Source organism: Salmo salar, chromosome ssa01 (genome assembly GCF_905237065.1).
Source record: "Salmo salar chromosome ssa01, Ssal_v3.1, whole genome shotgun sequence".
NCBI lineage: Eukaryota > Metazoa > Chordata > Actinopteri > Salmoniformes > Salmonidae > Salmo > Salmo salar.
The window spans coordinates 140323995-140336360 of record NC_059442.1 but is presented as its reverse complement, the minus strand read 5'-3'; the positions used below and the strand labels follow the sequence as shown (position 1 = coordinate 140336360).

General features: G+C 43.4%; 1 protein-coding gene across 1 annotated transcript in view; it reads right to left on the bottom strand.

Annotated features, from left to right (window-relative positions):
- LOC106565912 (astrotactin-2) overlaps nt 1–12366 on the bottom strand; it is a 448985-nt gene that overhangs the window by 313896 nt on the left and 122723 nt on the right. Inside the window, exon 3 of the mRNA XM_014133602.2 lies at nt 9349–9790. Coding sequence (XP_013989077.2) covers nt 9349–9790 — 442 coding nt within the window. The remainder of the gene's footprint in view (nt 1–9348; nt 9791–12366) is intronic.

Genomic DNA, 12366 nt, shown 5'->3' with positions numbered 1-12366 from the left:
ATGTAGGTATTACAGACTCGGTCAGGGACAGGTTGAAAATGTCAGTGAAGAATCTTTCAAGTTGGTCCGCTCATGCTTTGAGGACGCATCCTGGTAATCCATCTGGCCCCACGGCTTTGTGAATGTTGACCTGTTTAAAGGTCTTGCTCACATCGGCTATGGAGAGCGTGATCACACAGTCGTCTGGAACAGCTGGTGCTCTCATGCATGCTTCAGTGTTGCTTGCCTCGAAGTGAGCATAAAAGGCATTTAGCTCGTCTGGTAAGCTTGCGTCACTGGGCAGCTCACGGCTGGCTTTCCCTTTGTGGTCCGTAATAGTTTTCAAGCCCTGCCACATCCGATGAGCGTCAGAGCCGGTGTAGTAGGATTCAATCGTAGTCCTGTATTGATGCTTTGCCTGTTTGAGGGTTTGTCTGAGGGCATAGCAGGATTTTGTAAAGCATCCGGATTAGTATCCCGCTCCTTAAAGCGACAGCTTTAGACTTTAGCTCGGTACGGATGTTGCCTGTAATCCATGTCTTCTCGTTGGGATATGTACGTATGGTCACTGTGGGAACGACGTCATTGATGCACATATTGATGAAGCCGGTGACTGAGGTGCTATAATGCCATTGGATGAATCCTGGAACGTATTCCAGTCTGTGCTAGCAAAACAGTCCTGTAACTTAGCTTCCGCGTCATCTGACCACTTCCGTACTGAGTGAGTCACTGGTACTTCCTGCTTTAGTTTTTGCTTGTAAGCAGGAATCAGGAGGATAGAATTATGGTCAGATTTGCCAAATGGAGGGTGAGCGAGAGCTTTGTATGCATCTCTGTGTGTGGAGTAAAGGTGGTCTAGAGTTTTTTTCCCTCTGGTTGCACATGTGACATGCTGGTAGAAATTAGGTAAAAATGTATTTAAGTTTAAGTGTTTGCTTATGGCCTTATACAGCTTGTTGAGTACGGTCTTAGTGCCAGCATCGGTTTGTGGTGGTAAATAGATGGCTACAAATAATATAGATGAGTACTCTCTTGGTAGATAGTGTGGTCTAGAGCTTATCATGAGATACTCTACCTCAGGCAAGCAATACCTCGAGACTTCTTTAATATTAGACATCGCACACCCCTCGTCTTGTCCTCATCCTGCCGATGCACAGAGAAGCCAGCCAGCTATATATTATCCATGTCGTCTCGGTGAAACATAAGATGTTACAGTTTTTAATGTCCCGTTGGTAGGATATTCTTAAATATAGATTGTCCAGTTTGTTTTCCAAGGATTGCACATTGTCCAATAACATGGAGGGTTGTGGTAGTTTACCTACTTGTCGGCAAATTCTTACAAGGCACCCCACTCTCCTCCCCCTTTTTCTCAGTCTTTTCTTCACACGGATGATGTGGATTTGGGCCTTGTCTCGACAAAGCAGTATATCCTTCACGTTGGACTCATTAAGGAAAACAATCTTTGTCCAGTTCGAGGTGAGTAATCGCTGTTCTGACGTCCAAAAGCTATTTTCGGTCATAAGAGACGGTAGCAGCAACATTATGTAAAACATTTGTTACAAACAATGTGAAAAAACAAACAAAATAGCACAGTTGGTTAGGAGCCCGTAAAACAGCAGACATCCCCTCCAGCGCCATTATCATAGTTAGCATTTCACGGTAAAGTCTACACCTGTTGTATTCGGCACACGTGACAAATACAATTATATTTCATTTGATCCTCTTCAGTACACACAGCTCAATTACGAATTTTCTGAAATGTTTTCTTGGTGCATAGCCTGTAGAGCAAACAACATGATTCAATATGAGTGGGAATGTAAATACACAAGAAGAAAAAAATGATAATTGAAAAGTGTTTTGCCACTGCCACGATAATTCACAGAGCCAATAAACTGTGATATTCTGGTTCTTATTTCTGGTTAGAAATTAATCAACTAATTCAGTGTAGCCAAGCAGATGGCTTTACTTGCCAGTGATGTAACGTAAGTGGCGGAAACATCTCAAGTACATTAAGAGCAAAGGGTGGTCCTCACTGGAGGGGGGAGAGATGGGTGCCAGTGGGGGCTGATGGTAATTGCGGTCCTAGAGGCCGTCACATGCTCAACAAGGTCCCTGGCACGGTGCTGAGTATGTGGCACCTGATTTATGGAACACCGCTGCCCACCATGTGCCCAGTGCACCAGGGCCCCACTGAATAACCACATGACAGGCCTCATTTGTTTGGAGGCCCTGTGTAAAGATTCAGCCACACATAGGAACCTGTGAGGCACGCGCCATAATGCCTCCAGATAGGGCTCTTCAGCGGGCTGAGAATGAGGTCATCTGTCAGCTGAGACAGACAGATAAAGAAACGCCTGGTATTTGGAGACCTTTGGGAGTTGCGCTGATAACAGGTAGAGAGAGTTAATCGGCTCTGTATTCAAATTATATGGCTTTGTAGGGGAGAATGGGTGAAAGCATCCACATAAATGATTGTTGTAAATGGCTCATTATTAGACATGCTTGGAGGTTGGTGTTATGGGAGAAGGACGCTTCAGTATTTAGGGCCAGGAGTTTGTCCTACATTGTGACCTGACCATGGAAAACTCCAGTCCCCAGTTAAGGGCTATATCTACATATAAATTATACACCTGAAAAGTCTTTACACTTTCAAATACAGCCTAAGGGAAAACAAATCTAAACTAACTAGCACATATTCTATTCTAAAATCCATTATGCACAGAATGACAAGGAGGAGGTGACAAGTATTTTTCTCCCTATCAAGAGCCTTTGATGTCAATTAAAACCAGTGTCCCAGACCTCCCCTTAGTAGCCTGTGCCCTGTAGCTGCTCACCCCATTGTGTGGTGACAATACCTTACAGCTAGTGATTAACATAAGGACAGGTTTGTAAAAGCAGCCAATACCAGCATTCGTCCGTCTCTCCTCTCTTTCGTCGCTCTCCCTCTCAGTCTCTCTCAGGGGAGTCAAACTGAATTAACCTCCAACCTGTCTCCTTGTTGCACGATTAAATTACATTTTTCTGCAGTTTATAAACAGGCCAAGCTTGAAGACCTTGTTTTATTTTACTGACTGCGAAATGAGAAGATGGAGAATGAAGGGAAAATGGGGCGAGTGGCAAGGCTAATCTCTCAGAGAGCAGGTTTCAAGTGTCAGGAGTTTGTTTGTTTTTGGAACAAGATGGCTCTAGACAATGCAAGTGTTCATCTTTGTTCATGGGTATTTCATTCAGCCCAAAAAGAAAGCAGCAAAAAAGACAGAGCCGAAAAAAGAAAAAAATCCCCCCCCTGTTGATTTCCACAGAGTAAAAAATGTCACACACAAGGTCATGATGCAAATATCCCCAGCTTTGAATTAATTGAGACGATTACTTATGCAAGCTAGCTGGCCGTATGGTGGATGTGTTTACGCGGAGCTGAACCTGCGCCAAGAGGATCCACTTAATGATTTATTCAAGGAAAAGGATTGTCTGTATCGCTTTGAGATATATACGGAGCATCATTAAGCAAAATCTGGGGGATGATATTATACACTACATGACCAAAAGTATATGGACATCTGCTCATTGATCATCTGATTAAAAAAACATGTGCATTAATATGGAGTTGGTCCCCCGATGGACAACCATCTCTGTAGCACTCCAACAATCAGGACTTTATGGTAGAGTGGCCAGACGGAAGCCACTCGTCAGTAAAAGGCACATGACAGCTCGCTTGGAGTTTGCCAAAAGGCACCTAAAGACTCGCAGACCATGAGAAACAAGATTCTCTGGTCTGATGAAACCAAGATTGAACTCTTTGGCCTGAATGCCAAGCGTCACGTCTGGAGGAAACCTGGCACTATCTCTATGGTGAAGCATGGTGGTGGCAGCGGCATGCTTTGGGGATGTTTTTCAGCAGCAGGGACTTGGAGACTTATCAGGATTGAGAGAAAGATGAACAGAGCAAAGTACAGAGCGATCCTTGATGAAAACCTGCTACAGAGTGCTCAGGACGTCAGACTGGGGCCAAGGTTGACCTTCCAACAGGACAACAACCCTAAGCACACAGCCAAGACAACGCAGGAGTGGCTTTGGGACAAGTCTCTGAATGTCCTTGACTGGCCCAGCCAGAGCTTGGACCTGAACCCGATCGAACATCTCTGGAGAGACCTGAAAATAGCTGTGCAGTGACGCTCCCCATCCAACCTGACAGAGCTTGAGAAGATCAGCAGAGAAGAATGGGAGAAACTCCCCAAATACAGGTGTGCCTTGCATGTAGTGTCATATCCAAGAAAACTCAAGGCTGAAATCGCTGCCAAAGGTGCTTCAACAAAGTACTGAGTAAAGGGTCTGAATACTTATGTAAATGTTATATTTTAGTCTTTACATTTGTAATACATTTGCAAAAATGTCTAAAAACCTGTTTTCGTTTTGTCATTATGGGGTATTGTCTGTTGATTGATGAGGATAAAGAAAACATCTAGTCCATTTTAGAATAAGGCTGTAAAGTAACAAAATGTGGAAAAAGTTAAGGGGTCTGAATACCTTCCGAATGCACTCTATAGTGTATCATAGTGTATACTAGACCAAGGACATTCCTAACATAGCACTTTCAAAACACTGTTATACGAGAGAAAATGTGCTCTTTTATTATTTGATTATCAACATATGCAATGCTTTCTTCATGCAACTAATAGTTCCCTGTGATTCTTCATATCAGTTCTTAAATTATTCAATCAAGCCAAACAATAAAGCCATTTGAAAACATTTTACTGCTATTAAAAACTAAAATAATACAGGCACATTTTCAATGACATTACATTTTCAGTGGCATTACACTTGACCCTCTTATGCACAGCAATCTAGCCCTACTGTTGTTGGCTTGACAGAGCACACCTCCCTCCATTGACACTGAAAACTTGGATCACTAAAGCGTTACCCTTTCTGCTACAGATGAATAATGCAAAGTTCCTTTCCCAAAAGAAAATGTATCACATAAATAAACAACATTAAATTAAAGTATAGATGTGTCCTGATCCTTCTCTTCTCACCGGGAGAAGTGTTGTGGAGTTTGGATAAATTGCTTTTTGCTGAATGATAAATACAAGTAGAGACAGGAGGGCAGCTCCAGGAAACAAGATGTTAAACTTTGTCATGCATAATTTAACATGACATGAATAGCGTTCAGACTAAAAAGCCACCGTTGCAATCTGCCATCCCTCAATTATTAAAGATGAACATTCCTGAGGTGCAGTTTGGGGTTCAACGTGGATAGTGTAATCTACGGCTATTAGAGTGACCTGCAGTCACCAGAATTAACTTTTTTTCAACGCTTTGTTCTAACAAAAACAAAACAAAAAAAAGTGCTTTGAGTCCATAATATAGGACTCCCTTCCAGGAGTATACACACTGGACAGTGTTTAGCGAGGGTCAATGAGTTTCTCATCGACTAACCCCCATTCGTAAGTGACCAGACCAATGTCAATGACCTCTTCCATCTTGACTTGTAGTCATTACTTGTGGGTGACAGACAGATGAAGGGTCAATGGCTATGGCCAGACAAGGGAACAAACTATGGATTACAGATTCACCCAGGATACATTTTCTAACATGGCATTTACCAAGAGGATGGAGATGGAGTTTTAGAAGAAAACACATAATACTTTTGGTAGATTTCTACTTTTTGAGTTAATCTGAGTTATAAAATAGTAACAGTGATAGGTAAAATCAGTTGTGTGTAGAATATTTTAAGTGTAACATATAGTGCCCCCCCCAATGCATCAGGGCATGGACTCAAGGTTTTGAAAGCGTTCCACAGGGATGATGGCCCATGTTGATGCCAATGCTTCCCACAGTTGTGTCAAGTTGGCGGCTGGATGTCCTTTGGTAAGTGGAACATTCTTGATACACACAGGAAACTGTGAAAAACCCTGCAGCGTTGCAGTTCTTCACACCAACCAGTGCAGCTGGCACCTAGTACCATACCCCTTTCAAGGGCACTTAAATCCTTTGTCCTGCCCATTCACCCTCTGAATGGCACATACACAATCCATGTCTCAAGGCTTAAAAATCCTTCTTTAGCCTGTCTCCTCCCCTTCATACATTTAACTAATTTAGCAGAATTTCTTATCCAGAGCGACTTATAGTAGAGTGCATACATTTTCCTCCATACTGGTCCCCCGTGGGCATCGAACCCACAACCCTGTGCCATGTTGCAAGTGCCATATTCTACCAACTGAGCCAAACAGGACAGTCCACTGACAGTACACTGATTGAAGTGGATTTAACAAGTGACATCAATAAGGGATCATTGCTTTCACCTGGATTCACCTGGTCAGTCTATGTCATGGAAAGAGCAGGTGTCCACCCTTGCAGTTTTCTTAAATACTCCTTATTTCTTCTAAAATAACTTGGAAGCAAAAATTGCTCTCCACACATTGTTATTGGATTTTCAACATTGCAGAATCAATTTTGCTGGTTCTCTCTTAAGTTTACAATTTTAATGTAGAGAAGAACAACAAATGGCATGGACAAAGTTAAAGCAACCAGGAGCTAATACTTGGTTGCACAGTCTTTTGGCCAAGATAACAAAAATGTTTTGTAGCCATCAATGAGGTTGCTGCACCTTTCTACTGGAAGTTGGCCCACTCTTCAGCTACAAACTGCTCCAAATCTGCAATGTCTGAGGGGTGCCCTCAATCAAATACTGTTTTCAGATCTCGCCATAGGTTTTCAATGAGGTTTTAGATCTGGACTCAATGCTGGCCACTCCAGAACAGTCTAGCGTTTCTTCATGAAACAATTCCTGGGTGCTTTTTGAAGTGTTTGGGGTTGTTGTCCTGCTGGAAGACCTAACACATGTGGCAGATACCCAGTTCTTGGACCCTGGGTTGAACATTGGACTCCAAAAAGCAGGTTGTTTGTCATAATCTTGCCCTGGAGGCAGAAGTAAGTGATTTCTGCTAGACGGGCTGGCTGCAAAGTCAAAATTGGCTATATCGTAAAAAAATCCAGATTTATTTATTTTTGCTTTTTGGTCTTAATTTAATGTTAGAGTTAGGCATTAGGGTTAGCAGTGTGGTTAAGGTTAGAGTCAAGGTTCAGGTGAGGCTTAAAATCAGCTAGAGACCACTCTGCAGAGCTGCCTTCAGGGCAAGATTCAAGCCAATAAATGCCAACCTGCCTCTACAAACATTGATAATTTGATTCTTTCATGATGCCTTACACATGTTCAAGGCCACCAGTACAAGAGGCAGAAAAGCAACCCCTCGGCATTATCTAACCTCCCCCATGCTTGATTGTAGGGAGCGTGTTCTTTTCTTTAAATGCTTAATTTGGTCATTGGAGACCCCACTGCTGAAAGAGACAAGAAACCTTGATTGAACTTTGTTTGCAAAACCACCTAAACAAGACTAAATGTTCTTTGGATCGATTTAAGAGCTCTTGGGAATACAAATCAGCTCTAATGTTTACCAAAAACTAAATGAAGCATTCAAAGAAAAGAACACCCTACCTACAATCAAACGGGGGAGGTTCTATACTGGGCCTTGAATGTGTGCAAGACATAATTTATCAGCAGATTATCAAGGTGATTTGGAGTCAAATGTTCAACCCAGTGTCCAAAAACTGGGTCTTTGTCAAAGGTTGTGGCTCTTCCAATGACCCAAAACACAACGCTAGACTGCTCGAGTGGCAACTATTGAATCCAGATCTGAATCTCATCCAAAAAAATATGGCGACATCTATAATAATAATAAATATATTCTTGAAACAGCAGTTGGTGGAGGGCACCCAACAAATATTTCAAAGTTAGAGCCATTTGCAGCGGAAGTATGAGCCAAACTTCCAGTACAGCAAGTTCATTGATGGCTACAAGAAGCACCTGTCAGCAATTACCTTTTTTTAAATTGTACCTTCATTTAACAAGGCAAGTCAATTATTTTCAATGGCAGCAGGTTAACTGCCTTGTTCAGGGGCAGAACAACAGATTGTTACCTTGTCAGCTCTGGGATTCGATCTTGCAACCTTTCGGTTACTAGTCCAATGCTCTAAGCACTAGGCTAGCTGCCACCCCACAATCTTGGCCAAAGGCTTTGCAACCATGTAAAATATAAGGAGTGCATAGGGATTAATAGGTGGAGGATGTCACCAAAAATGGTTGCTTTTCAATAAAAGTATTTAACAGAAATATAGGATATTCTCATTCTCTCAACAATTTGATTTATTTCACCTTTATTTAACCAGGTAAGCTAGTTGAGAACAAGTTCTCATTTGCAACTGCGACCTGGCCAAGATAAAGCATAGCAATTTGATACATACGACAACACAGAGTTACACATGGAATAAACAAAACATACAGTCAATAATACAGTAGAAAAAAAGAAAACAAAAAGTCTATATACAGTGAGTGCAAATGAGGTAAGATAAGGGAGATAAGGCAATAAATAGGCCATGGTGGCGAAGTAATTACAATATAGCAATTAAACACTGGAATGGTAGATGTGCAGAAGATAAATGTGCAAGTAGAGATACTGGGGTGCAAAGGAGCAAGATAAATAAAATAAATACAGTAAGGGGATGAGGTAGATAGATGGGCTGTTTACAGATGGGCTATGTACAGGTGCAGTGATCTGTGAGCTGCTCTGACAGCTGGTGTTTAAAGCTAGTGAGGGAGATATGAGTCTCCAGCTTCAGTGATTTTTGCAGTTCGTTCCAGTCATTGGCAGCAGAGAACTGGAAGGAAAGGCGACCAAAGGAGGAATTGGCTTTGGGGGTGACCAGTGAGATATACCTGCTGGAGCACGTGCTACAAGTGGGTGCTGCTATGGTGACCAGTGAGCTGAAATAAGGCGGGGCTTTACCTAGCAGAGACTTGTAGATAACCTGTAGCCAGTGGGTTTGGCGAGGAGTATGAAGCGAGGGCCAACCAACGAGAGTGTACAGGTCGCAGTTGTGGGTAGTGTATGGGGCTTTGGTGACAAAATGGATGGCACTGTGATAGACTGCATCCAATTTGTTGAGTAGAGTGTTGGAGGCTATTTTATAGATGACATCGCCGAAGTCGAGGATCGGTAGGATGGTCAGTTTTACGAGGGTATGTTTGGCAGCATGAGTGAAGGATGCTTTGTTGCGATATAGGAAGCTGATTCTAGATTTAATTTTGGATTGGAGATGCTTAATGTGAGTCTGGAAGGAGTGTTCACAGTCTAACCAGACACCTAGGTATTTGTAGTTGTCCACGTATTCTAAGTCAGAGCCGTCCAGAGTAGTGATGCTGGACGGGCGGGCAGGTGCGGGCAGTGATCGATTGAATAGCATGCATTTCTGTGACTTTTCTCTAGTCTAGTCAGTGGACTACAGTGGACTGTCACATACTACAGTGGTACCCACCTCTTTTATCCAGACTGTGTTGGAGGCTGTCCTCCCCCTTCCTCAGGCTGTCAGTGTGCTGGTTGTGGGTGTGTGTCCCCTGGCTGGGCCCAAACTCATCCAGGCCCTGGACTTTCCCATCAATCAGCTGGTTGTGGACCTGGTTGGGTGTGGAGGTGTGTGTGTGACCCATCTGATCGTCCTCATCACAGTCGTAGTCATCCAGGATGGGGGTCTCCCGGATGGGCATGCCGATGACAGAGCTGTGCTGTAGCTGGCGGGACCCCCGGAAGCTGTCTCTCCCCTGGGGTCCCAGCAGCACAGAGGGGATGTAGTGGATCTCATGGGTGGCCTCGGTGCTGGCGCTCTTCTGGGGGATACGCCGGCGCTTGCACCAACGGTGACGGGTGTACAGCACTAGTGTGAAGAGGAGGATGAGGAGGAGGAGAGCGATCAGGCCTCCCTGGAAGAAAGAGGGAGAGAGAGTGAGACAGACAAACACATATACAAGCACACAGACACTTACACAAACAGCACTGACACCGAGCCAGGCAGTGGTTTTAACATGCCAGTGTTCTAGTCAGAGTGAGTCAGTCCCACAGCCCTAGGGTTTACAAATGCCAATGCGATAAGGTTGTTAGCCTAACTCGCCCCATCTCCATCTCCAAGCCATAGCATTCCCCTCAAAGACTGCTCATGCAAATTCACCGTGTCACATCCATTGCTCCATGGTTTCTACCATTTCATGCCATCACAGACACATCAAAGACTCTCTGGCAGCCAAGCTGAGAGTGAAAAGCACACTTAATCCATACACATACAGTCACCGTGTATGGGCCATAGACTAATAGAGCTGACATATTCCAAGATTAACTGACAATTCTTCACCGTAGTGGTCATTGGAAAGAACCCGGTGAGAATCTGAAAAATTGTGACGACCTTAAGGCCATCCATCCTCTATTGCAGTCAGACACCATTTTTCTTTACGCTACACCTGCCCGCCATTCTCTGTGCCTACTGTATAATTCAGTGTATAAGAGCAGATAGGGTTATTCATCAAAACATTTAAAATTCTATCTTCATGAGTAAAAACAAACCACTCTCAAATTATAACTAATGCACTGCTGGGTGGCCATAAATCAAACCATGGAGAGGTGGGTAACTCCTAAGAGAGGAACGTCCTACGGACAATAGGAGAGCAGCTTCTGGGAAATACACTCCTCGCCTGAAACAAAGTCGCTCGGCAACAACAACAGATGAGAGAGCTAGTCTTTCATAAAACTTACAGAACACCAGAGAAACATTTTGAACTTTTCAGAAATTATTTTTTAAAAAGGATTGTGTAGAGGTGGAATTGAGACTGGCAATGCAATATTTGAAACACACGAAATAATAGACACAAACGTTAGTAAGCAAACGATGATCATAGCTGTAAAAGAAAATATAATTCAAATGTAAAATTAGTCTGGTAAGAAAAGTTAATCTTTTAGCACTCTCTTTCATTATAACAACAGCCATGTAAATTCACAATGTATCCATGAGGGAGATGTGGTTTTCATTCATCTTAAGACCCTACAAATCCCTGATGCTTTAGTCTGAAGTCACTCCACAGGGAGGAGAAAGACTGGGAGCCGGAGGATTCAAATCCCTCTCAATCTCTCTCTTTTTTTGTCAATGTCTTTCTCTCACTCCCTTCATCACTGACTTTTGCTCTCCCTTCAGCTTTCTTTTCCTTGAGCCATCTGCCTTACATCTCTCTCTCTCTCTCTGGCCCCCTGCCCCTCTCCCTCCCTCCCTCCTCCCTCCCTCACAGATTACCACCTACTCATATGGTGTATTACTGGCCACAAACTCAGCACTCACGTTTGTTCAACGTCGTTTGGAATCAATTAAGAATAAATAAATTAACAAATGACAGAGAGTTAAAACCATCTGGCAGAATTGAACACGTAACCAAGTCGCTATATCAACACTAAGCCACAATTAATGTATCCTTTTTTTCCTCAGTGGCTATCATCGACATGCTGAAAGCCATTATCCATGTATTCTATAAAGAATAGGGATGAGTGGATCAAAATGATGTGTAGCATCAAAGTGTTGTACAACTGACATCAGATTGCCCATGCCATTATGCTCTGCTGAAGAGGCTTTGAAACTAAAGACAGCTCTTGCCAGTGAGTTTCATCTGAAGAACCACTATAGGTACCTTTTCAATCTACATCAACCACTGGATACTTTGGCAGTTTTGTAAATCATTCTTCCTCATCTGTTATTCCATTATAAAGCATAATAAGCCATGCCCCGGGGATAAACTTCAGGATAAAAACAACAACACACTAGGCCAACCCATTGTGCACCTGTTCAGTTCTGCAGCCACCATCTGGGCACAGGGGAAGCAGCTCCCTCCCTGGCAGGCACACTGAGAAACTAGAGAGCTGTAGTGCATTAATCTTCAGGAAACTCATGGAACTAATATTCCATCCACACTGTATGCAAATATCCGTACATCGGTCTACATACTAACGCATTCATTCATCACATGCACACGCGCGTGCACATATGGTCTCACACACACACACACACACACACACACACACACACACACACACACACACACACACACACACACACACAAACATATGCTCCATTTCCGTGCCTGGAGGGAATGCAATGCCAATCCAGAGATGTATTTTATTCAGAGTGGAGACTGTGTATACCTCTCTAGTCAGAGAGGGTGTTAACAGTGCTGTATCACAACTAGTGGAGACTCTCAAAAGCCTGTATCTTGGTGAGTTAACCGTTGTAGCCTATATGAGATGAAACCTCACTGGAGTGGACTTGAGGGCCAGCTTCACCCTCTCTTTCTCTTTCTCATTCCATCTCTTTCTCTATCTCCCTCATCCCCCTCTTCCACAGCATGGTGTTAAAGGGCCATGTGTCCAGGCAGCTGCTATCTACTCTCCCCGTCCAACTGCAACTCCTAGAGCCAAGGGATGGAAGACTGACTCGGCTCACTTTTTTCTACACCCACATCCTTTC